Raw genomic sequence first — 27844 nt, forward strand, 5'->3', positions numbered from 1 at the left:
GTTAGGGTAGGGGAGGGAGAGTTGGTCGTTAGACGGTGTGTCTGCATGGTGGGGGGTTAAAAGCCTCTACAGGTCATTTCAACATTTCCAAAACGGGAGTCTCAACTCTGGCTAGGGGCATGTTGTTCTAGTCCATCTCTTGGATCTGGTCATATCTGGTTCCCCACCCTCGTGCATTATGGGAATGGACATTGGAGAGCAAGCCAAACAGGTGGGAGAGTATCTATAATGCAGCCTTTTCAAACATGCCTGACCTCCTGTTTGGAATACTGGGATATGCCAATGCATTTAAAAAAACAATGCTTTTCATAGCACTATAAAGGTACAACTGGGGACCGAAGGGGAGGAAAGGTGTCTGCTATTCCGTTTGTTTACCGAAGGGATGGGGCCAGCCTCGGCTCATGTTGGGCTCCAGGCTCCAAGATGACCTCGAGTTGAGACAGAGCCTGTGACGGCTCGCCCACCTCTAATGCAGAATCTGTGTATTTCGGCTGATGGAGAGTGCTCTGAGGCAGAAGATAAAAGTGACTCACGCTTCTCTGATGGAGCACTGTCAGCTAGCTCTGTTCACCAAAGGCAGGACTAGTATAAAAGATAAACAAGAGCCGCCTTCCCACTGCGTGGCTGCTCCTCCCTCTGAAGTAGCCATAGGCAGGCCCCACCAGTGCCTTGTTCAAAGCTTGTATGGATTTTTCTACCCTGGCGAAAGTCACGAGCATGCGCATTATAGCTAAACTTTAGGGGGTTGGGGGCGGTGAGGACGACAGCTGTGAACACTTTACTGCACCAAGATTTTTCAACTGCAGCTATCAGGGTATTTTGAAATGTTTTACTTACGCTGGGCATTGTAATGTGTGTGCGGTGACCGATCTGGTATTCAGGGGCTAGCGAACAGCGCTGATTCTGAATAACATAAATGCACGGCGCAATTGTTGACGCGTGCCTGCAGTTGGAAAAAAAAAGCAGGTCTTAAAAAAAAATACGAGAAAGCCAGAAATGTTGCACTACTTTTAAGAAAATAGTAGTTACAGACTACATAACGCCGACCGTATAACACAAGTAAATGGTCCAGTCGTTAAGGGAGGTTACAAATGCAGACAAGGCGGTACAAAGGAGGAACTAACCAGAACAACGACTTGGAAGCCAGCATTTATGAAGGACAATGAGATAACCCAATCATAATTATGGGCGGGGTTTGGGCAGGGCTTCAAGTGCATACTCCAATACTGCATGCCTGGCAGCAGCGCATGCGCTGCCCAGGCGTGACCTAAAAATGAATGTGTCCATCTGTAACGCAACTGGTGCTCATGAACAGCTCTCCAAATTGTTTTTTTTTTAATAATCTCCAAATGGTCGGGGTGTATAAGGTGTGTGATCACCCCTGCAAGGCGAGTGGCTAAGGTCTTGGCCCATATTTTGGCTTCTTTATTTAGACCTTTGCGCCCAGTTTTGGTATTACCACTATTTCCGCGATCCACATGGCCGGTGGCAGATCACCATCCCTCGCCACTTCCCGGAAAACCTCTAGGAGTAACGCACCATTAGTCACCAAATCTCAACCGGGAATCCACTGGGTACTGACGCCTTTCCTGCCTGTAAGTGGGCCAGGGCCTCTCCCAGTTTGTCACTCCCGACATCAGCCTCCAGCAACTCCAGCTCCTCCAGGATAAGCCTCTGCATTGGCAATGCTAGGATAAACTGAGACATATCCAGCCAGTGGGACGGAGGTATGCGCCTTAGAGCTGCTGAAAACTCCTTTGTGATCAGTTTACTCTCCATCACTCAGGAACTGTATCCAGCCAACAGAATGGCTATCGGATCCCCCAGACCTTGGTGTGCGCTGCCAATGCAGTGTTGTGCCGGCCTTATTGCCCCATTGATATACTCTGCTACGAGTAGCCAGTCATGCAGCCTTTGCCTCCTGCATGAGCTCCTGTCAGAGCAGAGTTTGAGTATTTAACGAGTCTCGCAGGAGGGATTCCAGGTGTGTCGACGCACATCTATCTTCCGGATCAAGTATGTGCTCCTTCAAGATAATGTCTTTGAGTTTAAAAACACATGTTACCAGCAGGTAAAGGGTGTTGGCATGGAGTCAGCCTGTGCCCCCAATGTGGCCAATCTCTAAATGGGGGGTTTTGAAGAGGAATTTATCCACAAAGAGATAGCACCTTTCTCAGAAAACATACATCACTGGGCAAAATATATTGACGAAATATTCTTTATATGGAAAGGTGATGAAGAACAATTGCAAGAATTCCTCATGTGGAATAACCCATGTGATCCCCATATGAAGTTTACCCTTAGGATCCGTAAAATCAAAGTGGAGTTTTTAAACATCTGGATTTATCACCATAACAATTCTATCCATGTTTCCTTGTTTACCAAACCTACATCTAGAAACACGGTTATACTAGAAGGATTATAATGCAACTGCATGTAACAAAAGTATCTCTGTGTCCAAAACAGTAACCTACTTACCTATCTACATAAAATAAAATATGCAATCTGCATGTTACTTGATGTGCTTTGCAAGAGGTGCATTAACCCTGTATGCTACTTTAAATCAAAACTAACACATTTGATGGAAAGATCTTTTTTTGTCTAGTCCTAACCACCAGGCACCTAAAGCAATCACATCTACATAGAAATGTGCTGCACATGGAATATTACGCCTGGTGGGCTGGCAGCAGAGTTAGTTTGTCAATCCTTTGGTAAAGGAACCTGTCACGTGCCGTAATGTCACTTCCTGGGATGTCACTTCCTGCAATGCCACTTGCCGTGATGTCACTTCCTGTGATACTACCTAACTTTGAGAGTCCCCCCCACTTTTTTTTAGGACTTGTGTCCTGCAAGTACTCTTGTTTTAGCTGAATTAAGGTCTTATATTAAACTTTGTTGTTCGCTAGGATCTGCCCTCATTGCGGATTATGCTCAGGGTGCAGGCGATTTTTCAATTTTCCGCCCGGCGGAAAAAAGCATTGAAGAGCGGGGGCTTGCTATTGCCACCCGAGACAGCAGGTAACAGCGGGGGAGGCCGCAACCCCCAAAACTCGTGCCACCCGGGGCGGTCCACCCCAACCCTCGCTACGCCATTGACCCCAGCTCCAGATGTTGGAGTTGAAAGACGAATTGGACAATGTTCATACAAATTTTGAAGTGTAAACTGATAAAATAAACAACGGCAGACAACGCAGGTTTCTCAGGAGCCATGCTGCACATCGCCGAAGTTTCCTTGAAGCTGTGTAACCTGAGGAGCAAACTCTGCGGGGCTCCTAGGACTCGGTTTTGTTAAGTATTTAGTGGCTCTGGTTGAGCTGTCGAGTGTCTCAAAAAATCTTTGTTTGTGAAGCCAGGTGAGCCAGCAGAGGAAGGGACGGCAGGATATGCTATTTTATGGTAATATTACTGCAGGCTCCGGTCTCGAAGCCTCGCAGTTTGCTGCTTAGGAAGAAGACGTTTGCAAGTTCAGCATCATTTCAGACGGGTATGTCCTGTCGCTGTGTTTGATCAGGGTTTGTGAACTATTCACACAAGCACATCTTTAACTTTCATGACTACGGTCATGGATATGAGTGTGTGTATATGGTGTCAGTTTAATTTAAGGTGTGATTAGTATATTTATTCAACTCCGTATACTAAACCTCATTGGAAAACAATAATTGAATAACTGAACACAAAGCACCGATCTTTGGGTTAAACAGAAGATAACAGGACTGTAACCCTACACTGTAGGACCTACAGTCTCTGAACTACACAGTATGCATTCCTGAACTGAAGTCCCAACTTCCCCACTTGACTAAACTGTGTGATCCATGGCCTTGCGCTTCACGTCACTATGTATCATTTTCCTTAACCATCAAGTATGAAAGCAGATTGAAGAAACTCTGTACAAGAGCCGCGCTTTACAAAAACCTCAATTATACTTAGTTCATATTTAAAAAAAAATATTGCTTCACATTTAATAAAAATATTGGCTATCTAAATAGAGCCCATGAGAAACAGACATGTTTAGTAATTTGTGGCAACATCACCAGGGCCTGCGGCATTCCTGAATGTTTCATGTTTAAGAAAATGATTACTTCCAATAAATATCACTCACTTCAGTAATGCACATGTAGCTGATCAACTCAGAAGAATTTCAAGTCCGTATAATTCTTTTTATGACGTGTGGCCTGTTTTATATCTTAGGATGGCTCCGTTTGTACTGTGGCTGTAGGAGCCAAGCCAGATCAATGGCTTGGCTCTCCAAGGCTGTCGTGTCTCTGTCAGTCACAAAGAAACAATGCGGCGCCAGAACGCATTCCCGCAGGTGGCTGACACTACTGTCATGTCCCACGGCGCTCAGGCGTCTGCCAAGCTGCCACTGAAAGTCCCGAGAGGTTGCAGTCATTTCCGTTCAACATCCACGCCCAAGCCTGGATTGTACAACAGTGTACAGGCGCTCCGCTCAGGGAAGCAAGCCGCCTGCCAAGCCCTGCGCCTCCCCGACTATCGGTGAGTGTCTGCGCTGCTGCTTGCAGACCAGAGCACAGGAGCCATACACTCACGCTGCCCAAGTCAAAGCCTCCATGAGCCCGGCTAGACTTCACACCGGTGACCTCCGAGTCACCCAAGGGCGTCACTTCCACACAGAAGATCGGCTTCCCGACGAGCAACGTCGGAAACATACTTGGCAGGGTGTGAGCTAAGGAAATCCACCAGAGGCTTCAGGCCGGCTGCGAGAACCTTCAGCACCCACCACTGCAGGAATGGAACCTGAAGTGTGCTGTCAAACCAGTTTACACACGTGTCAAAGGGGTGGATCAGAAAACAGACAGTGCTCCCAGTTATTAGACCACACCACTGAACCAATGAGACTGGAACGTGCTGAGAATTTAGCTTGCTCAATATTCCTAAATTGCGTAGTATCACCTTAGGTGGCAGAACATTTTAAATCACCGGAATCTTGAATATAATTCTTAAGGAGAGGATCCATTTCTGTTGTATTTTAGAAACCCTTTGAAGACTTTATTAATCACAGTTATAGCGCCTTTTCCATTTTTCCGAAACAGCAAATATTTCGGAATTACCAGTAATGTATGCGAGCGATGCCTTACATTCGACCGATCGCTGCGATGAATACATACTACACTGAATGTTAAGAATGTAACTTTAGGCATTTGATACAGCGCAGACTTTGCGCCAGGGAGCAGCGATCCACTGGCACAGAAATAATTGTTTCACATTAGACATATGAAACACGAGGTGCGCCGCACACAGCAGTATGGTGTGTGCGTGTGGCGGCTAATATCGCATACAAGAAAACTAGTTGCAATGAGGAGGTTCGCAGGCCTGAGCATGATGTGAAAGACATTATTGTACACCATTTAAGGAAATGCAAGCCTGCGTGTAGTGCATTGGGAGACTAGACCCGACAACAAACAGAAGTCGCGCTATAAATAAATAAATAAAAGGTGTATAAGTCTTCAGTGCGCATAAACTAAGAATGTGAAGAACTGCAAAATATTTGAAAGCACGTCATCACTAAAAAAAAACTTTAAAAATACTAAATTAGTGGCATGCTGTGAGATATACTGGCACACAACTCTCAAAGACGCACGGAAAAGCCAGTGGTGGGAGTATAATAACCCTTTAGCACAAGCTGCTGAATGGATGGTTGAAACCTGCTTGAACGCTCCTCATGAAGGACTGCATGACACGGTTTGTAACGTCACCCTACGTGCTATACGTTGGGAACACTACATTTTGTGGGGGTGATGATGGACGAACAGCCTGGGGAATTTATACTTGGTACCAGTACTGTTTCATGTACCGCACCTAGAAACTGCAGATGTGTTGAATGGAGACAGACGGGCACACAAACACAATACCCTTATAATAAAACTTGTCTGGGCGAGTACATTACATAAACAATCCTAGAGCTGACTTAGTTTTGGGTATTATTCTTAAAACGCCACCATCAACAGAACCAAATATGAAAATCGTGCTTTAGTGGTGATTTTGCAGTGGATTAAATTCAAGAACACTAATCTTAGTGACAAGTTGTGACATAGTTTATGCATGACAAACTCAACACGATATATTATATTCTTCTGTAGCGCCGAAAAAGGCAGGGAGCTTCTTCAGGTAACTTCTGGTTTCTGTAGACAATATTTGGACGCCAAAGTTCACGAATTAATATTTTTTCAAACTTTCCCTGAACTTTCCGTGTTTGGTACTCTGCATTTGATGGCATACTTCATTAAAACCGGCGTCTCAGTTTTTTTAAGAGGAGGAGGGTAAACCACTTCTAAATGTGGTTTGAGTTTAGAGAGGCAATGGGAAATGTGCCTGTTAGACCCGGCCTTGTGGTGTGGTCCTCCCTGACCCGTAGCACCTCCCGTACGAGCTTCCACCACAACAGACCCCCGAGTCCCCCGGCCTAACCAACCCTTCCCTGCATGTTAAGTCCTCACCCTTCCTGGACTTCCCAGCCCGTGCCTCCATCTTCCCGGCCCGTAGGCCCTGTGTGCCCACTTTCGGCACTTAAGATGGCCGCCCGAGCCAGCGCGGCCTAGGCCAAGAGGCGCCACCCTGGCGGAAGGACAGAGCGCTCCCAGCAAGTGAGAGAGGGAGGAGCAGTATCCTTCACACCTCCGACCTCTCCTCGAGAAGTGGGTTTCGATCGCCCCTCCGGCCGCCCGGAGAGCTGGCTCCACGCCTGCTGTGTGTTTGGGACTCCTCCCGAAACCAACCTGAATAGATCAAAGGGCTGCGTGGCAGGAAACCCCAACAAGCAGCCCCCAGATGCCAAGTCCCCTGCCGACCAGACTCCGGAGATCAAAGAGGAGCAGTCCTATAACTGGGGATGCTCAGAGACTATCGAGAGATTCGATTCTGGAACATCGAGAGCCCTGCTGACGTGGTCGCGGCTCGTTTGGCAGAGAAGGACTTCTGCCGGACCCACCTGAGCCCTGCTGAGTGACTCGCGGCTCCCCTGCAACCTTGAACCATCCGAGCCCTGCTGAGTGACTCGTGACTCCCCTGAAGATCGTAAGACCTCCGACATCTTGCTTGAGCCCTGCTGAGTGACTCGCGACTCCCTGACTCTTCTGGTCCGGCTGGACCCTGAGAGATCGCCCCTTATCCCCCGGCTCGAGGATTGAGAGCTGCGCGCCGGATACGCCACGACAAAGACACTGATCCTCTAAGACTGTCCCGCTACCCCTACCCTGACCAAGACTCTTTGAGCTCTTGCTCTACTTGTAACTACCAGCTTCTATTGATCATAAAGATCCTTTGAATCACGAGATAAACAAACGTTCTTAAGAAGCTACGGTGTGGTCTCTCTTTGTCATTAGTACTCGTGTAGTTTGTACGATCCTAGATCCAAGACTCTCCCCCTGAGAAGTCTCCCTCCAGTGCTCATCTTCATACCTAGGGAGGTGGGTCCCAGGGTGGTCGGGTACAATTCCTGCCCTCCCCTGAGTCGCCTTCTAACAGTGCCACAGGACCTTCATGCAGATTGCTCACACGCCACCTGCTTACCTGCCTACACTGATGCTTCTGCAGAGACCGGTCACACTCAGAGCAACCTAAAAAAAGAATAAACAAGTGGTTAAGCAAAAGAACTTGGCTAACTCCAGGTCTAAACATTTGACTGGGGTAGCTCAGCACAGTGATGTCACTGTAGGCTGTGGTTGGTAGAGCTCTGGATTTTTGCCATTCCTATTCTCCACACTCTAATATCTTGGGGGGAGGAGGGGGTTGGATACATCACCCTTTCAACCAGTCCTCTTCCTACATCCATGATCGTCCTCTGTCAAACAGTACATTCTAATTATAAAAAAGCATGTACCATAAAGCACGTTTCTCCTGAAATACTGTTAAAATATGGAACTCCCTCCGAATGTCCGCCTGTTCGCTCCCCTAAGTGAGTGCAAGACCGGGCGAAAGAGCCATTCCCAGACACCTGCTAACTCGCAAGAGAATATTCTGACCCACTGATGAAAAAGGAGCCGAAAGTGAGCTGTAGGTTCCATCATCACAGGGAGATCCCAGGGTCTGCTTTCTTCAAAGTTATTTTACCACAGCCTCTCTTCTACAGTGCTACTTTACACTTCTGTGCCTCCTTGCACTATATGGGTTCCTACATTAACCAAAATAAGAGCGGAAAGAATTAAGTGCGCGCAATGTCGGCAGCGAATGACATTGGCGGGGAGCTGCGTGGGGAGGGTCCCGCACATTCCCAGTGCGTCTCTCGGTGGTCGACATCAAGGCGCTATTATAATAAAAGAAAGTGTTGCCGCGCACCGACACCGCTCCACGGAGGGCAGTGGGGAGCTGTGCCCCAAGAGCTCGGGCGCAGGAACCCCTGGGGAGCGCAGGCTGCGTGGACTGCCTCTAAAGTGCGCAGCGGAGTGGGCCGGGCACACCTCAGCCGCACTCCGCTTAATGATACTGGCAGCCTCCTCGATGAGCCAACTCTGGCGATCGACCGACAAGAGCGAACCAACAGAGCCAGTCATCGTCGGACTCGGAAATGAAGGAAGGAACACGTCCTCAGCAGAGATACATACCTAAAGCAATACCAGCAGCGTCACAAGAGGCCACGAGATAGAAAAAAAATGAAACAAAAAAAATAAATCTGGCTCCTGCGTTTACTTCCTCTGACAGACGCGCCTCAGACCACACCTGCCAGCGCTCGGAGTGTGAATGGTTTATTTACTCCGCGCACCGGGTCGTGGGGGGAGGGGACGGTGTCACGAGGGGCTGAGTCAGTGACAGACTATGGTCTGCCCAAAAACAAGACCTATTTCTCCAAACACTGCAATTCAAAAACGTTTCTGCCTTAATTGCTGGTGTCGAGCAGCTCGTTAAGTAGTCATACGCATATACAGCACATCTCAGTATATGCAACCGACAAGAGCTCAGGTGGTTAATGCGTCTGCTGCGAAGATCTGCGTTATATGGATTCCTCTCGGGTAGGAATCACCATGAACCTCGAGTCAGTAAAACGCCAGGGGTAGCATTAGTGACTTCACAACTCAATAACATTACAGGAAGTGAAATCATAGGATCTTTCACTCTGAATCCTAGCAAATAATGCCTCCAAACCATAATCTCATTGACATCATAATAATGTGTTTCACAGAAAACTAGTTTGTACCTCTAAGGTTAAAGTTATTGCTAGTTCACAGGGAGATTTAGTGGTAAAGCGCACTAGTACAAATTGTAGGGACTATATGTTATATATAAACATAACTACTGAAGAATACAAAGGTGACCATTCGGTTGAAAAACATTTTTTTTTCAAGTATTCACAGACATTAATGGGCATTGTTAACAATTTTGAAAAAAAAAATAGTTTAACTGTAATTTTTTTTATTATCAATAGTGTGTATTTCACGTTTTAATTTTATTCCAATTTAAAAAACTATCTCCCTGTGTGATCTACAGTAGGTGAACAGCGTTCATCTGAGTTTTTACCTTCTCGGAGACAAGGGGTCGCAACCGGGAGCCCTGGTGACCCCCTAAATGACGTCTTGGGAATAACCATGACATAGCTTGGAGGGTTCATGTGCCTGCTGAAGAGCACTATGTGTGACCTGAAGGATGCATGCCAGAAATGTGTAGCCTTGTAAAATAGTACTACGATGTTTTTGCAGGAGTCTTTGGGTAACTTGCATTTTACTACTTCCAACCGGTTATTAAAGCACAGAAAGGTATGCACCCGCTGCAAACAGCTGCATGTAACTTTCATTTCTTTTAGTCTTCAGTAAAAGAATAAAGAAAACAGATGGCAATCTTTTACACACAATTTAAATCATACATAATGTAGGACACAGGAATGGTTTGATTCTGCTACTTTTTTTGCACAATTATGGATGTGACGTATTTACCACTTAATCCAGCATCTGCTTCATAAACTTCAGATTTTAGCAAAAAAAGTGTTGGTAGCTCATACAGATTGAATGTTACTAAAATCGCGGCGATCCTTAATGCCACGCAAAGAAGGCACTTACACAGGTCGACGGGGCTTCTTGCACTTGCTTACTACCGGATTTGAATGTCAAACTGGTAGAGGTGAGGTGAAACCTTTGCCCAGACAATGTTAACATATGAAAACAAGCACTGGCAAAGCTAATAGGTCTCGCCTACACCAGAGCCATTGGCTTTGGCAAAGTGTTTTTTTAATGTTGTACACCAGTGTGGCTGCTGTTCAGCATTGTTAAAAGTCAGTGTCAGAGTGGAGTAGGGGGGAGTAGTGTCCTAGGGTTCAGTGGCAGAGTGTCGTAGAGTGCAATAGCAGAGTGAAGTGTCGTGGAGTGGGGAGGCGTGGAGTGGAGTGGAGTGGGCTGAAGTGGATTGAGGGAGTGGGGTGGATTGGAGTAGAGTGGGGTGTTTTGGACTGTAGAGGAGTAAGGTGGATTAGGGTGGACTGGATTGGGGTAGATTAGATTGGCCTGGGGTGGGATGGGATGGATTCCAGTATGGTGGTTTGGAGTAGGATGAATTACAGTGAAGTGGTGGATTGGATTGAGTCGAGTGTACTGAACTGGGGTGAGGTGGATTGGATTGGGATAGAGTGGGGTGGATTGGAGTAAAGTGGAGTGGACTGCAGTTGAGTAGGGTAGATTGGATTAGTGTGGATTGGGGTGGATTAGACTGAGGTAGGGTGGATTGCATTGAGTGGGTGGATTGTATTGAGTGGGGCAGACTGGAGTGGGGCGGAATGTTTTGTATTGGAATGGGGCAGACTAGAATGGATTGGAATGGGGCAGGTTATTTTGGAAAGGGCTGGTGCAGATTGGAGTGGGGCAGAATGTTTTGTATTGGAGGGGAACAGCTTAGAGTGGAGCAGATTGTTTTCAAATGAGTGGTGCAGGCTGGAGTGGGGCAGACTGTATTGGACTGGAACAGATGGAGTGGGGCAGATTGGAGTGGGGCAGATTGTTTTGTATTGGAGCGGGGCAGATTGGAGTGGAATGGAATGGAGCGGGGCAGATTGGAGTGGAGCAGATGGTTTTGGATTGAGTGGGCAGACTGTACTGGATTGGAGAGGGGCAGATGTTTTGGATTGGCGTGGGGAAGATTGTTTGGATTAAGTGGGGCAGACTAGAGTGGGGGACATTGTTTTGGATTGGAGTGGGACAGATTATTTTGGATTGAGTGGGGCAGACTACTCAATTGGAGCAGATTGTTTTGGATTGGAGCAGATTGAAATGGGGCAGAATGTTTTGGATTGGAGAGGGGCAGATTAGCGTGGGAAGGATTAGAGTAGGGCGGATTGTTTGGGATTGGAGTGGGCCACATTGGAGTTGGGCATATTGTTTTGGATTGGAGTGGGGCATATTGTTTTGGATTGGAGTGGGGCATATTGTTTTGGATTGGCTAAAACGGACGTGGGGCAAATTGTTTTGGATTGGACTGGGGCAGATTGTTTTGGATTGGAGAAGACTGGAGTGGGGAATATTGTTTCGGATTGGATAAAACTGAAATGGGGCAAATTGTTTTGGATTGGAGTGGGGCAGATTTGAGTGGAGTGGGTTCGGAGGATTGAGGTGTGGTGGATTGGGGTTCGTTTGGATTGGATTGGAGTGGACTGGTCTAAATGGAGTGGTGTGGGGTGAACTGGTGTGGATTGGGGTGTACTTCACAGTTATGTGGTACTGAAATAAGATAATCCTCATCTTTTGAGAACAGCGCCCAAGAGCAAAAAAAAAAAAAACCATGAGTGCAAAGTGAGAAAAGAAGACATGACAAAATAAAATAAAGTTAACTATAGAAAATAAGTCTTAGTCATTTTGTTTGCCATGCTTTTACCAGTCACATGCCTTCTGATTGCAGGGCTCTAAAAGTTAAACAGAACAAATAGCACCTCAAGCACGTCAGGGGCAACAAACGGGCACTGCATCAGGAGCAACGATCGGGCACTGATTATGATGAATCAATCAGTTCTTGGTCCAGGCTTCGCAGAGAGGAAGGGGAATGAGGTTAGGTCTGCCTTCACTAAATTACGAGGCTGTAAAGAAGAGTGCCACGCAAGCCAACAAACTGCAGCAACAGGCAGGCTTCAAGCCCTTTTTAGGTCGCAGCCTACCAGACAGCACAGATGTGTGGTATGTGAAAGACACTGTGGAGTTTCAGAAAGTTGACCTGGGAATGCATTTGGCCTGTCGCTTGCCATTGGCTTTTTTGTTTGCAATTCACGTTTTCTTGTTTCCCATTTGCTGGCTTTAATTGCTTACCTGTCCAGCTTGAGTTTGTACCTCCCTATACGAAAGCAGTGTTTTCAGTATTTTCCCATGAACTCGTTTTCTGTAATAAACAGGCATGTAAATCCTGTTCTTATCGGGTCACATTTGCTGGACATTCAAAGCCTGAGGTCAAATGTCAGGTGCTGTTTTCTGAGGGCATTTGTGTTTCTTGTTACTGAAACCTACTCTCCTCCTCTTGTTGCCAAGGTATCTCCATATCCGTAGATTTTTTTGGTACATTTAACGCTTATTTTTGGTTTTATTTTGCTACAGAAGCATGGAAAATTTGACCGTGTGTCTTCATGCTACGTTTGCTACTCTGCATGTTTTGAAACTTTTTTGTCATTGTTCTATTTAAATTGTGCGTTCATATTGGACTTTATGCCAAGATTGCAATATTTTTTAAATTAGGTTTTCCCCATTTGGTTGTTGGCGAGAGAAAAAAATACAGATATAATTATATACAATACATTCAAAGAGAGGGTGGCATAATGGCAAACTAGTTTGTCAATCAACTGGGCAGTTGCCTCGGAAAGACAGATGGGTAACTCGTGTTAGACTCATTTTGTATGACTGATCCACTCCAGCCTGTTTGGCATCCCCATAAATCACAGATCAGTTTATGTACCAATGTGACAATCACAGAGACAGAAACTGATTATTCAAGAGTTTTCTGGAAATACATCTGGTTCCTTCTTCATATCAGGATGTCTGGTGTGCTCTCTGCTTACTTTTTTTACTTCTATGGGGTATCCAAAGATTTTGTAGAAGATGCCTCACTCACTTATCGTGACATGCTTCATCATTGGTGCCCATCCACACCCTGGTAAGATACAACCAGGGCGGACTCAACCATTGATGGAAATGGGAGTTCCTAGATATAGCAAAACTTGATTTGCAGGGACCCAGAAAAGCGATATATTAAAAATACCTCAAGCTATACCCAAAGGTTTTATTTTCTAAGGAAGGTACCTGGGGTATGACTAAAAACGTGAAAGTTGAGGGTTCTAATGAAAGGCAATTGTTCAATTGTACCCTCGTCTTACTGCAAACATGTTTCGGCCCTCGCCATGAGCCCAACCGAGTCTGGGGCCTGCGTCAGGGCTGTCTCGTCAATGTCCCTGCCCATCTTACAACATGGCTAAGAAACAATGGCAGTCAATAGATCTCACATGAGCAAGACCTATTGATTTTGCTAATGCTTGTTGCTAACAGTGTCTGGCAGGCGAGACCCAGGCGCTAGCGTATGCTTGACCCTAAAAAGAGAATTATGAATACAATGAATACTATCCCAAAATGTGCCGCATTTGGTCACATTATTTGGCTTTTTTGCAGCATAATTTAGTCAACCTAGCTGCATAATTTAGTCCTCCCATGCAACAAAAGTCCAGTGGCCACGTACATACCCACAATTAAACATGCCTCAATAAACCTTTTTAAAAATCTGTAACAACGTGTTGCAGTTCCCATTGTATGAATACATTTTATTGTACTCTTCCACTGTTTATTCACACTTCTCCACAAAAATCTCAAAAGTGTTCTCCTAGAGCTCATCTCTGCTGGACACGTATATACTGCATGATTTATACATGGGGTCCTTCTTTCACATAAGTCCACATCTGTTCCAACTTTGGAATACCTTTCCAGAATTCCACTTTTATTTTCAATTGTAGCCACGTATTCCATGATCATATAAAAAAAGAGAAAATACTGCTGTAAAAATTTGAGGTGGTTAAGTTGATTTATATACACTAACCTCAATAGAAGGTCTGCCGTGCTCCTAATGCCACATAACTACTAAAACTAATCACCTCTGTATTTTCTGCCCTTTCCCATCACACAAGCATTTCAAAGAGAAGAATATATATATATATATATATATATATATATATATATATATATATATATATATATATATATATATCTCCACAACGGCAATCGCTGACTCTCCCACCTCTTGTGACGAAGGGCCCGCAGCGGGGTAGCGCCACTTTTAATGCACCAATAGTGCCCTTAATCACATCACGAAAAGAGACTTGCCACAGCCCAATTTCTCCAGCATGTATTTTATTTAAACAGGCAGCAAAAACGCCAGACACATTTTGGGGCTTACCACTCCTTGATCACCAGTCAGCGAACGTTTGCTTCAATTATACGTAAATACTTGTGACTCGACCACCATCAAAGTAGGACTACATGTACTACTCATTACCAAGTAATTGGGGCGGCCATCTTGTAACAATAAAACTTCATGTCACCCACAACGTACAAATCATCAATCCGAGATTGTTAGTGCATACATTTACAATCAGTTCTGGTAATGATGCAAAATGTAATTTTTCAATATTGAGCAATGTTTTAGTTGCAAAATACATATTTTCTGGGCTCCTTGAATTTATAATTCATGAACTCACTTTGATGATCATGCTTTTCAAAAGAATTTTACCCCAGTGGGCAATCTTAACCCCACCCACTCCCTTTTTTCATTATACCATTAATTATGCAACATTACATTAGACAACCCCAGTCTTTCATAATTGCAATTCAATCCCAGTGGACTTTTAATATTCCCAAGAGTTCCAAAACTACTTTCACATAATTCTTTCAAAAATCGGTTACCCAGCTATCCCAAATAGACCAAGATATACTGAAGCTCTTCTAAAAAAAAATAGAGAATTGTTTGTATATATTTTCTGTGCGCGTCCAGAAGTGTTAGCTTGCCGTTTTTTTCTTTGTATAGGAGATACAAAATTATTGGGTACTGTTTTTATCATTGTAGGAAACATGAAGAGGATTTGAACAAAAGAGAAAATCGCAAAAGAGCCTCAATATATCTTGGTCTATGCAACATTACTTTAGACAACACAGTAGTCTGACTTTTTTGTGCAATGCTACCAAGGGGGTGAGTAGGGATTATTTTAGCTGTGCAATCCCCTTACCCGTACTAGAATATGGGTCTCTACTTAGACAGGGTGCAAACCACTGGCAACTAGAGACCCCCATTGCTAACATTTGTGGGCAGCGATGAGGATAGGACTTGTGGTGTACTTTATATACAGTGATTCGTGTGCACTACCAGATCGCAGATGACTGAGCAAGCACGTACTGTTTTTAGGTTTCGCCTGGCTGTAGCACTGCGCAGCAGTGCTCGCGCAGGCGAAATCTTATGATCCTACAGTATGGGGCTTTCTCCCGCCTCTCTCTTCCATTGGCTAGCTCCATAAATGGAGGCTAGCCATTGGAAGAGATTGGTTGTCAATCACTCTTTCCCCTCGCGTCTCGAAATGCATTGGGTTTAAGCAAATTGTGGTGTTTTGTATTATGTTGTTTATTATGCTCAAATTGGATTGCACAAAATGATGCATGTTAACTAAATGAAATGTTTTTGTTTGAAAAGATCATGATGAATATGTATTAAATATTCAAGACTGAGTATACACACTAATGTTGTTGCGTGCTGAAGTCCTAACAGCCATTAGTTTGGGGTCAGGCTTTATTCATGCATGTTTCACTGTTTAGCAGACAGTAATTCAGCACAGCACACATACCTAATTCAACTGTAAATTTGACTAACCGAGTGCGACCTCCACCCACATTCATCAATCACTCTTTCCCCGTCACGACGCGATTCCGGGGCGTTTCTGGGTCTTTTTTATGTCCCGCCCCTTTTTTCGTCAAGCCGCATGTTCCCGCCCCCCCTCCCGCTGTCCGTGTCTCCGTAGAGGTTTTAGTCAATTATTTTTAAGGCAGTGGCGCTCCGCTGGTCGTCTGTGGACGCATTGAAGTCTCACGTCTGGGAGTTGAAGTTTTCCTTCAAAAGACTGCCCCTATCATTATAGTGCTTCATTGAAATCGAAGAACTACCAGCCCCAGACAAGCAATGGCTTGGTATGTTTACTGGTCTCCGAGGCAACAGGAAGCCGCTCGACTCTCCGAGGATGCACAAACGGTACTCTCTCGTAACAAACGCTTTAAGCACAGTAATTCAGAACAAATTGAAACACGTAAAAAATGCAAATATGCATTTAAACAAAAAGATGTAAATAATGTTTGTGACATAACATTTACGCTTGCCCGTGGATATCGGATTTTATGAATATATTTTATGCGTTAGTTCTTTCTTTGTGCCTACGCTTGCGTGCACTTGACTGTGAAGTCCGTCACTTCTTTCACTGCGGAGTATTGTAAGCCGCCTGTAACTGCTCTGCTGCAACAGCAGGAGTGTGGCTGTCACTGGAGTGCCGGAGATACCGCAGCGGCGCCCCCTCGCCGCTATCCCAGCTCGGCAGCCCCGGAGAAACACGAGGCACGGGCAGGAGGGAAATATTTCACAGCTGATTTAACACGGGGACAGCACAGCCGAAGGGGAGAGCCCGGGCTCAGCAGGATCAGAGCCCTGTCAGCAGGAGCAGGACACAGCAGGGCACGATGAACAGGTTCAGAAAGTGGCTGTACAAACCCAAGGTAAGTGTCCGTCCTGGCCGGACTGGGGATGCCCAGTCAGCATCACGTCAGGGTCTGTTCAACCTTTGGCGTTTTAAGTGGAGAGTCCGCCAAAATATGGGGAGTGATGGGGCAGACTTGTCATTCATCAAGGTGTGGCTGTCGCCTCAGAACTGAGCCACCGACCCTCACCCTCAAACTTCACTATACCGCGATAGTCGTGATAAGCATGGGTTAGGTCATCACACTTGCAGTGTCCTTCGAGCACTGGGCGGGGGGCTGTCTGATGATCAGGAATTGGGGACCTCAGACACCTACTTTATAATCCAGGTGAGGTATCCGAAACTAGCTGATGGGAACCCCGCAACCCTACACACTTCCATTAGACACTGAGCCACCACTCGGTTATGTTACCACGCACATGAAAGTGCGTGTGTTAATGACCGGGGGGCGTGCCCATAAGTCTCTGGGTGGGTAAGGCAGCACGTGCCCACCCCCTCCTGGGGCCATCATCACCCTTTTGGTTTTGAGTGTCGGGGGTCGGTGGGACGTTGCCCCAGCTCAGAGATGCCCACGCGCGTGCCTCGTCTCTGGTTCTCTGGGCCTGCGATCACCTGCCTGAGTCACACCAGGCTCCTTTGTTGTTGTCAGGTCGGCGAGTTTCCTCCCTCCTACCCTCGCCGCCATGCCTGGGGCTGGTGCCGTCTTACAATGGAAGTTTACAGCGAGGTGAACATATCTTTCATGCCATCCTCAAGATTGCTCATTTGAAAAGGATTTCCTGGCGCAAAGCCCAGAAGCGCGTCTTTTCATTTATTTTTTGATTTTTTTAACTGTACAAGGTTAATTGTGTGCCCCATGGCGAGGTTGTTGTTGCCATTTTTGGGGCTCTGTGTGTGGGGGGGGGGGCGCTGTGTGTGTATGAGTGAGAGTCTGTGAGTGAGAGTCTGTGAGTGAGAGTCTCTGTGTGTGTGTGAGTCTCTGTGTGTGTGTGAGTCTCTGTGTGTGTGTGAGTCTCTGTGTGTGTGTGAGTCTCTGTGTGTGTGTGTGAGTCTCTGTGTGTGTGTGTGAGTCTCTGTGTGTGTGTGTGTCTGTGAGTCTGTGTGTGTGTGAGAGTCTCTGTGTGTGTGAGAGTCTCTGTGTGTGTGAGTGTGTGTGTGCGTGAGTCTGTGTGTGTGAGTCTGTGTGTGTGAGTCTGTGTGTGTGTGTGTGTGTGTGAGGCTCTGTGTGTGTGTGTGAGGTTCTGTGTGTGTGTGAGGCTCTGTGTGTGAGGCTCTGTGTGTGTGTGTGAGGCTCTGTGTGTGTGTGTGAGGCTCTGTGTGTGTGAGGCTCTGTGTGTGTGTGTGTGTGTGAGGCTCTGTGTGTGTGTGTGTGTGTGTGAGTCTCTGTGTGTGTGTGAGGCTCTGTGTGTGCGTGAGGCTCTGTGTGTGTGTGTGTGTGTGTGTGAGTCTCTGTGTGTGTGTGTGTGAGTCTCTGTGTGTGTGTGTGTGAGTCTCTGTGTGTGTGTGTGAGAGTCTCTGTGTGTGTGTGTGTGAGAGTCTCTGTGTGTGTGTGTGTGAGAGTCTCTGTGTGTGTGTGTGTGAGAGTCTCTGTGTGTGTGTGTGAGTCTCTGTGTGTGTGTGTGAGTCTCTGTGTGTGTGTGTGAGTCTCTGTGTGTGTGTGTGAGTCTCTGTGTGTGTGTGTGAGTCTGTGTGTGTGTGTGAGTCTCTGTGTGTGTGTGTGAGTCTCTGTGTGTGTGTGTGAGTCTCTGTGTGTGTGTGTGAGTCTGTGTGTGTGTGTGAGTCTCTGTGTGTGTGTGTGAGTGTGTGTGTGTGTGAGTCTCTGTGTGTGTGTGTGAGTCTCTGTGTGTGTGTGTGAGTCTCTGTGTGTGTGTGAGTCTCTGTGTGTTTGAGTCTCTGTGTGTGAGAGTCTCTGTGTGTGTGTGTGTGTGAGTCTCTGTGTGTGTGAGTCTGTGTGTGTGTGTGTGTGAGTGTCTCTGTGTGTGTGTGAGTCTCCGAGTGTGTGTGTGTGAGAGTCTCCGTGTGTGTGTGTGTGTGTGTGTGAGTCTCCGAGTGTGTGTGTGAGAGTCTCTGTGTGTGTGTGTGTGTGTGTGAGTCTCCGAGTGTGTGTGTGAGTCTGTGTGTGTGTGTGAGTCTGTGTGTGTGTGTGAGTCTCTGTGTGTGTGTGTGAGTCTCTCTGTGTGTGTGAGTCTCTTTGTGTGTGTGAGTCTCTGTGTGTGTGTGAGTCTCTGTGTGTGTGTGAGTCTCTGTGTGTGTGTGAGTCTCTGTGTGTGTGTGTGAGTCTCTGTGTGTGTGTGTGAGTCTCTGTGTGTGTGTGAGAGTCTCTGTGTGTGTGTGAGAGTCTGTGTGTGTGAGAGTCTCTGTGTGTGTGTGAGAGTCTCTGTGTGTGTGTGTGTGAGAGTCTCTGTGTGTGTGTGAGAGTCTCTGTGTGTGTGTGTGTGAGAGTCTCTGTGTGTGTGTGAGAGTCTCTGTGTGTGTGAGAGAGTCTCTGTGTGTGTGAGAGAGTCTCTGTGTGTGTGTGAGAGTCTCTGTGTGTGTGTGAGAGTCTCTGTGTGTGTGTGTGGGTGGGTGTGTGTGGGTGCAAATGCAATCGGTCTCGCATTTGCGAGAGATTAAGCTATTGGCATTGTAAATGACAATGCCATTTATTTATTTGTTTTCAAAACCAACACATAAATAAAAATGTTGTCATTTACAATGCCAATAGCTCTAACTTTGGCAAACGCGAAACCGTTGCATTGTAAATGCTTGGTCTTTTTACTTTCTTGAGTTTGGATAGTTTTTGAGCTTTCTGCTACAAGCATGTCTCAGTCTAGGGAATCATCAGCTGCACCTACAGATTTGTAATTGGAGGAGAAAATGTTGAATTGCTACAATATGCAGCTGATTAAGCAAATCTGTAGGAACTCAAATTCCAGTTTAAAGGCCTCACCAGAAAGAAGGAGCTACAAAAGGCGCTGAGGGCCAGTGGGTATTTGAAGGATTCTGTGGGGAGATTGAGAAGCGAAACTTGTATGAGGATGCACTGATGGTTCATGATCTGCCTGGGCAGAAGGTGTCCTCCAGGGGAGGAAGCAGTGTCATCTAAAGGTCTGTCCCCAGATGAGCTGGAGGACAGGCAGGAGGCATACGATGTAGCTAGAGATGATCTAATGCAGCTTCAGGAGAATCTATAGTTGGAGCTGGCCAGGCTCAAAATAGAAGAGAAAAAGATGGACTTGGATCGGGAGCTGAATTTAAAGGAGCTGGATTTAAAAGCCAAGCAGGTTGAGTTGAGCACAGATGGTGGCAGCGTTAATTCAGTCCAGTTGGAGCAAAAGTACACAACCTTAAGAGCTTGACACAGGATTACAGCAAGGAGATAATCAGAGATCTGTGTTTTACAGGTTATGAGACAGTCTTACACATGCACCGGGTCTCTGAGAGACATTGGAAGGCGTGTGTGTCGAAGTATTTTGCAGATTGTTGGCGCTATGGGCACCAGAAGTACTTACCTACACAGAGATGAAAGAAGCCCTAATCAAAAGATATGTCCTTAATCCTGAGAATTACAGGTTCCGGTTTAGGAAGAGTAAGAAACTTGAGTTTATTTAGGGATTATAGGGATATAGGGATTATAGGTCCACAAGGACCCGCCAGTTGTGACGTTAGAAAACTATGGCAAAGCGGTGCAGAAACTCACAGAGGCAATCGACCGTTGGATAAGGTTGCCACTTTCACTTAGTGGGCATAAAGCCATAAAAAAAATGGTGGTGTTGCCCTGTTTTCCATTTTTATTTGCAAACATTCCTACTCTATTGCCTCGTGTGTTGTTCATTAACTGGAGGGCTCTTATTGTTTGGCTGGCCTGGGCGGGAAAGCAGCAGTGGGTATGCTGAGACAAGTGGAATCTCCTTTAGGACGAGGGAGGGTTAAATGCTCCAGATCTGGAGGCATGCTTCATGGTAGCACACTGGATGTGCACACACACACTATTGGCTGGATAGCTTGAAGGACCTGCCGCATTTGTGGCTACAGCGTCGTAGCGCCTCTCCCTAATCGCTGCTTATTGCACTTCAAATATCTTAACAGGGTGTATTATATGCCAGATCATCTATTCCGATACATTTACATGATGGCTCTCGCAGCTTTCGATTCAGTGCCGAGGAGGCGGGTTTCGCCCATACAGCTTGGTTTTGCCAGAGGGTGCAGCAGCTTTGGGAGTCGGATGTGGTAGAGCTTAGTGAGATTACTGGTGAACATACTGAGCTGACTCAAGGCTCTACTGGGATATGATAGAGACATCCCGAAATCATCCAGGCGGCTCATGTCCTTTGGACTATTACTGGCAAGGCGTACCATAGCAGGGCGCTGGACTAGGGGGCCACTCCCAATCCTTAAGGTCTGGCATGAGGATATGGTACACTTATACACAATCTGATAACTACTGCAAGGTGGTGCCTGTCTGCAGTCACCCGACAGTCGTATGGGGGCCTTATCAGGCATTCTTGATTTGATCTAGTGAGGAAATGGTGACTGAAGTATGAGTGGAAGCTTCATCTGGCTCACAGCCAGACTCTTAATGTGTGTAGATGAATGTTAGACCCTCTCAGTGTGCCCCTTCTACCCAGGGCTAAGGGGTCCTGTTAGAACCGGGACCCTGGCCGGCCAAGACTCGCGTCGAGGTCAGTCAGGGATCGCCAGTTCTAAGTGTCAGGGCAAGGGAGTCACACACCAAGGCAACCCCTACTCGCCCTCTAGGTAACGTGGCGCGAGCAGTCAAGGCTAAACTTGGAGGCGATGTAAGTTAAGTATTTGCGCACGCACCCCAGCAACAACACCCAAGGCCCACCACAAAGGAAACTCCACACAAGGTTATGTAAAAATAGCCTTTGTATTATAAAAATATACATCAGATAAAACACACATCTTATTACCCGGTGCCAACAGACACGGGCGGAATTTACAAGGGATATTTGTACAGGACAGGGCCACTTGGACCACTGTCAAGGGTATCAGCACTTTTAGAAATAATTACTGTAGCACAAAAATATAACAGTAGAGCATACAACCAGTAATCACTGGTAACAGGACCTCTCTAGCACCACCTGTACTAGGGAGAAAACAACCACCTACATGTCACAATACCTATAGGGGTGCAAGGATAAAACACATGATGTATCAACATTCAGAGGTGTAAAGGCACATGACGCATAAGCAATACATTCAGCGGTGCAGAATCAATAACCATTACCCCATACTCACAAGTCACCACCTGTGACTGTCCCGGTGTCCCAATGTCAGGGCCTAAACGTGGCAGTTGTCCACTAAGTGCTGGACAACTGGAGCAGGTAAAGTTAACACAAAGTTGGAGCCTCTCTGGGCTCAAGGAACCACCACTGTGGCACTGGTGAGCCTCTCTCAGGCTCTTAAACAAGAAAGGGCGCTGCTGAGCCTCTCAGGGCTCCAGCAACTCAAGGTGCAGCCTCGCTGGGCTGTGGGGTCCCTCTCTCTGGGGACCCAAGGCAAAGACAAGGCACTTGCGAGCCTCTCTGGCTCTCCAAAAGGGCGCCCTGAGCCTCTCTCAGGCTCTAGGCACAAGTGCGGCGCTTCTCTTTGGGGGAGCCCCCCCTCTGGGGACTCGCAGGGAAGGTGGGGCGCTCAGAGCCTCTCAGGGCTCGTGAAATAATTGCCCCCGATGAGCCTCTCGGGCTCCAACAACAAAATGCTGCCTCTGAGCCTCTCTGGGCTCCCAACGCGCGAGCGCGAGGTCGCGCTGCAGGGAGGGGGCGGGGCGGACACCGGCAATGTGTCCCGACGCTCCCCCCCTCCTCTGCAGGCACCTGCACTCACCGGCTGGTCTTTCACGGAGGCGGGTCTCTCCCGCTGGTCCCGGGGCTCTCCTTCCCTCTCGGGGAGCCTCGGCAGGCTCTCTCTCGGCTCGGCGAGGGAGGCGGGACTTCCGGTCGGCCTTTCCGGGGCCGCTCTCTGATTGGCCGGCCGTCTGGAACACTTCCGGGTCGTCGCGGGCAGCGCGGCGGCCCGTTTTAGGCAGGCAGGCGGCTTCCCAGGATCCGAGGAGTGGGCTCCCTCGTGACTCCAACAAATCACGAACCCGGGCAAAGTACCGCGGCAATGAGCGGGGTGGCACCCGCGCCGTCGAATCCTCCTACAAAGCGGGCAGGATACAGCGCTCACAGCGCTCGAGCAAAAGTACAGCGTTTCCAGCGCTTAGGCAGGCGATCTCAGCGCTCCTAGCGCTGAAGGGCAGAGAGCAGCGCTCTCAGGCTGTAGGCAGGTGTCCTCAGTGCTCCTCAGCACTGGAGGACAGGACAGGGCTCCAGCAGGGCTGGAGGCAGGCAGGGGGGGGCAAGGCTGGGCCAGAGCCAGCACACTGGGTCTCCAGGCAGGGAGACTCCCCAAGTGGCGGTCCTTCTGGCCCCAGCAGCGGCACAAGCCCCCTCTGGCAGGATTCCAAAAGAAGAACAACTTCTGTGGGGACACAGCCCCATTTTTATACAGTACATTCCTTTGTCTGAAGGTGCAGGGTGGGGGCGGAACCAGTCGCAGCTGGTTCTTGAGTACCCTTGATGGCCCAACCACCCCTTTCTTTCACTGGCAGGGCTAGGGACATCAGTCACACCACAGGGGGGCAGAGCCAGCATTGTCTGGGGAAAACCCAGCCTCATTCAGGCCACAGGTACACTCCTCCCCAGCCATCAGCATGCTAATCTCCCACTCACCACCGGGCAGACCCATCCAGACTTCCTGGAGCCTGGCATGCCAGCCAGCTCCAGCCAATCACGCTCCAGCACCCTCACTGCACACATATCTCAATGTCCAGAAGTAGCACTTCCCAACTAGACACAAACATGCCGCAGACACCATCTTGCAGCATTCACTCTCACGAGTTTATACATACTAAACTCGAGCCTGTACTCCCCACGCATCAGGAACTACCAGGGACACACACATTCCCCATGCATTCCTATGGGAGGGCAGGCCAGCCATACTACATGCGCGCACTTTCACTCTGGGGCCCAGGGAAAAGTGCGCAGAGACCCAAAAATCACTGACACAGGGTCACAAATAAGGCAAAAAGTCTAGGGGTGAACCTGCCCTGCGGGCCAAGTCCAACACAACCCCCTTCCAGCCAAAACGCAGGGGAGAACAATCACCACCGTGATGGACTTCCCTGCTTGGGGCGATAGAACACGGACGCAGGCCCGCCACTGCCGGGACACCCTCCTGTTCTATGCCACGGTGAACCCCTAGGGTTCCTTCTAAAGCTACTGTAAGGACCAACTGGGCTACCCCACTGGTACTCCTCAGCTGTCCGCGGCCAGGACCAGGCCCTGGGCCACCCAGGTGCCACCGGTCCTTGCCAATTCGCAGAGCGGGGGGTAGTAACCCCTGGCACATAGTACCCATTCTCCACTCTCCCTGTCTGCAAGACAGGACTGGACTGCCACTGGTTCACCAGCCTTTGGTCTACAACCTCAGGCGGACCAGGAGTCTCAGGGAAGGCTCTCCTCCCCTTACCTCTTCTTCCAGGGTTCCTCCTCCTCCTGCGAGGGGTACCCTTACAACGCCACTCCAACCCAGGGTTTAACCCCTCAGGTTGCACCAGGGTCAGAGGTGGGCTCTCCCACCCTCTGTACCCCCTTCCAGAGGTCTGCCCTCTCCCAACTGGAGAAGTTCCTCTGGAAGAACCGGTCAGGACACTGGTTACAGTTGTCCTACCCTTCAGGTCAGGCAGAACCTGAACCTGGCCTCCCAACCTCCGGTCTAAAACCTTTGGTGGAATAATTGCCTGGCACTCCAGGACTTCTGGGGACTCACACGCAATCCCCCTGAGGCTGACACATGACCCATGTGTCGTGTGACTGTCTGTCTGGCGCAGATCTCCCGCCTCCTGTCCACCTGACAGTGCGCAAAGATCCCCCAGACCAGAAGTGGCGCCACCCGGGTCCACCCAAGAAGATCTAGCCCAACTGGCTAGTCTCTGGTCCACTGGTGCATCCACTGGGAAACTCATCCCCCAATCACTCCTCACTTCGGACTTCTGTGCACTCCCTCCTGGAGTAGCACTGCCGGACACTGGAACCCCTGGAGCTCTAGTTACAGACGCTCCAGGTTCCCTAGACACTAGGAGATCCTCCTCAAGTGTACTACCAGGACAGCCTAGGTCCCTAACCTGGTGTTCCCTCAAGAAACCACCCAAGTTCTGAGACAGGGCTTCGGGCCTCTGGGGGCTCTCAGCCACCCACTGACTCCTGCTCCACTGAGCCAGGTAGTCAGCCCCTCCACCTCTCTCACTATACTGGGACCTAGCTGGGCTACACTGAGGCTCTTCCACCACGCTGGGCTGGAAGATACCTATACCACTACAGTTGGACTCACTCTCCAATGACTCTACAGAACCTCTGGCACTCTCCCAGCGCTCTGCTTCTTCTGCAAGGGTGTCCGGATCAGTCAACCCACATTCCAACAGGTGTAGGCGCAACTCTGGCAAACAACTACTAAGCACCTGCTCTCTTAGAACCAGATCAAATAGTTTGTCAAACTCAGATTCCATGTGAACCTCTAACCATTCAGCCAGTGCACCTTGACATTCATCCACAAACTCCCCCCAAGACTGGTGAGACAGTTTCCTACTGCCCCTGAATCTCAACCTATACTCCTCCTCTGGGGAAACAGGTACCAGACTCTGGGAACTGGGAGTGGGATTTCCTGCACTGAGATTCAAATAGCTGCCACCACTGGACTCAACCCTCCCTGGGGGATCCAGAAAATTATGACTGCAGTCAGGGGATAACCTACACTCTAGGGCTATCTTCTCCCTGGCCAAGGCCCTCTCAGCCTCTGCAATCCGCTCATTCACACCCAGCTGCGCCATCTTCCAGGCATGCTCTAACCTGAGCTTCTCTATGGCCAGCTGGTGCTCCCTCTCTTCTCTCCTATCCACCCACTCCTCTGGGGACAGGGAAAGGGATGGGGTGCTACATCTGACACTGGACCCAGCAAGGGACTCCCTATCTAGGGGGTACTCACTCTCTGCTGGCGCCCATCCACTGTCAAACTCACTCTCCACATCAGACTCTTCAGGGCTCCCCTCAGACCCACCACCCTCATGGTGTGCGGTCCGGGCCCTCTCCCTCTCACTGTGCTCACGCTCCCAGTCACTCTTCTGCCACAGGATCATGTTATCCCTAAGCTTGGACTGGGTGTCTGACTCACTCACTGGGATGTCTCTCTCCTTACATAACCGTACCAACTCATGCACACTGTACTTAAACAGGCCACAAAGGTTAAAAGGAGATTCCATCTTGACAGGATGCTCACAAACACGTGCAACACAAGGGAACTAGCAATCTGAAGTAAAAGTACACAATTCCAAAACTTCCACACTCTCCTTAAAAAAAAAAGAACTCACTCATGCGTCCAGGGAAACACGCCATTCATCCACACACACCCTCCCCTCGGATCGGTAAGGCAGTTTCTACCACCCCTGACTTCTCAACCTGACCACATGTGACACAGGTACCAAACTCTGGAAGCAGGGCGGGGGACAAATGTACTGAACACAATTATCAAATGACACTCTTCAGGAGAAGCAATAATTGAACTTCACCAAAACACAATAATCCCCAAAAATGTGGTCATCTAAAAATGCAGAGCTTTGTAGTGGCCAGTTGCCACTGTGGTAGAACGCAACCACAAATTCTTATCCTCACCGCTTGCCGCCAATGTTAGAACCGGGACCCTGGCCGGCCAAGACTCGCGTCGAGGTCAGTCAGGGATCGCCAGTTCTAAGTGTCAGGGCAAGGGAGTCACACACCAAGGCAACCCCTACTCGCCCTCTAGGTAACGTGGCGCGAGCAGTCAAGGCTAAACTTGGAGGCGATGTAAGTTAAGTATTTGCGCACGCACCCCAGCAACAACACCCAAGGCCCACCACAAAGGAAACTCCACACAAGGTTATGTAAAAATAGCCTTTGTATTATAAAAATATACATCAGATAAAACACACATCTTATTACCCGGTGCCAACAGACACGGGCGGAATTTACAAGGGATATTTGTACAGGACAGGGCCACTTGGACCACTGTCAAGGGTATCAGCACTTTTAGAAATAATTACTGTAGCACAAAAATATAACAGTAGAGCATACAACCAGTAATCACTGGTAACAGGACCTCTCTAGCACCACCTGTACTAGGGAGAAAACAACCACCTACATGTCACAATACCTATAGGGGTGCAAGGATAAAACACATGATGTATCAACATTCAGAGGTGTAAAGGCACATGACGCATAAGCAATACATTCAGCGGTGCAGAATCAATAACCATTACCCCATACTCACAAGTCACCACCTGTGACTGTCCCGGTGTCCCAATGTCAGGGCCTAAACGTGGCAGTTGTCCACTAAGTGCTGGACAACTGGAGCAGGTAAAGTTAACACAAAGTTGGAGCCTCTCTGGGCTCAAGGAACCACCACTGTGGCACTGGTGAGCCTCTCTCAGGCTCTTAAACAAGAAAGGGCGCTGCTGAGCCTCTCAGGGCTCCAGCAACTCAAGGTGCAGCCTCGCTGGGCTGTGGGGTCCCTCTCTCTGGGGACCCAAGGCAAAGACAAGGCACTTGCGAGCCTCTCTGGCTCTCCAAAAGGGCGCCCTGAGCCTCTCTCAGGCTCTAGGCACAAGTGCGGCGCTTCTCTTTGGGGGAGCCCCCCCTCTGGGGACTCGCAGGGAAGGTGGGGCGCTCAGAGCCTCTCAGGGCTCGTGAAATAATTGCCCCCGATGAGCCTCTCGGGCTCCAACAACAAAATGCTGCCTCTGAGCCTCTCTGGGCTCCCAACGCGCGAGCGCGAGGTCGCGCTGCAGGGAGGGGGCGGGGCGGACACCGGCAATGTGTCCCGACGCTCCCCCCCTCCTCTGCAGGCACCTGCACTCACCGGCTGGTCTTTCACGGAGGCGGGTCTCTCCCGCTGGTCCCGGGGCTCTCCTTCCCTCTCGGGGAGCCTCGGCAGGCTCTCTCTCGGCTCGGCGAGGGAGGCGGGACTTCCGGTCGGCCTTTCCGGGGCCGCTCTCTGATTGGCCGGCCGTCTGGAACACTTCCGGGTCGTCGCGGGCAGCGCGGCGGCCCGTTTTAGGCAGGCAGGCGGCTTCCCAGGATCCGA

At 48.6% G+C, this 27844-nt stretch overlaps 1 protein-coding gene across 7 annotated transcripts in view; it reads right to left on the reverse strand.

Moving 5' to 3' along the window:
* SAMD8 (sterile alpha motif domain containing 8) overlaps window positions 1–27844 on the reverse strand; it is a 268961-nt gene that overhangs the window by 134355 nt on the left and 106762 nt on the right. Inside the window, exon 2 of one of the 7 annotated variants that reach the window (XM_086921804.1) lies at window positions 7528–7574. The exons of 5 other annotated variants lie outside the window; for them this stretch is intronic. In XM_086921804.1, coding sequence (XP_086777930.1) covers window positions 7528–7574 — 47 coding nt within the window. Of the gene's footprint in view, window positions 1–7527; window positions 7575–8558; window positions 8628–27844 lie in introns of those variants that run through there. One more of the 7 variants, XM_086921810.1, reaches the window with a different exon arrangement.

The sequence above is a fragment of the Lissotriton vulgaris genome, chromosome 5, assembly GCF_964263255.1.
Source record: "Lissotriton vulgaris chromosome 5, aLisVul1.2, whole genome shotgun sequence".
NCBI lineage: Eukaryota > Metazoa > Chordata > Amphibia > Caudata > Salamandridae > Lissotriton > Lissotriton vulgaris.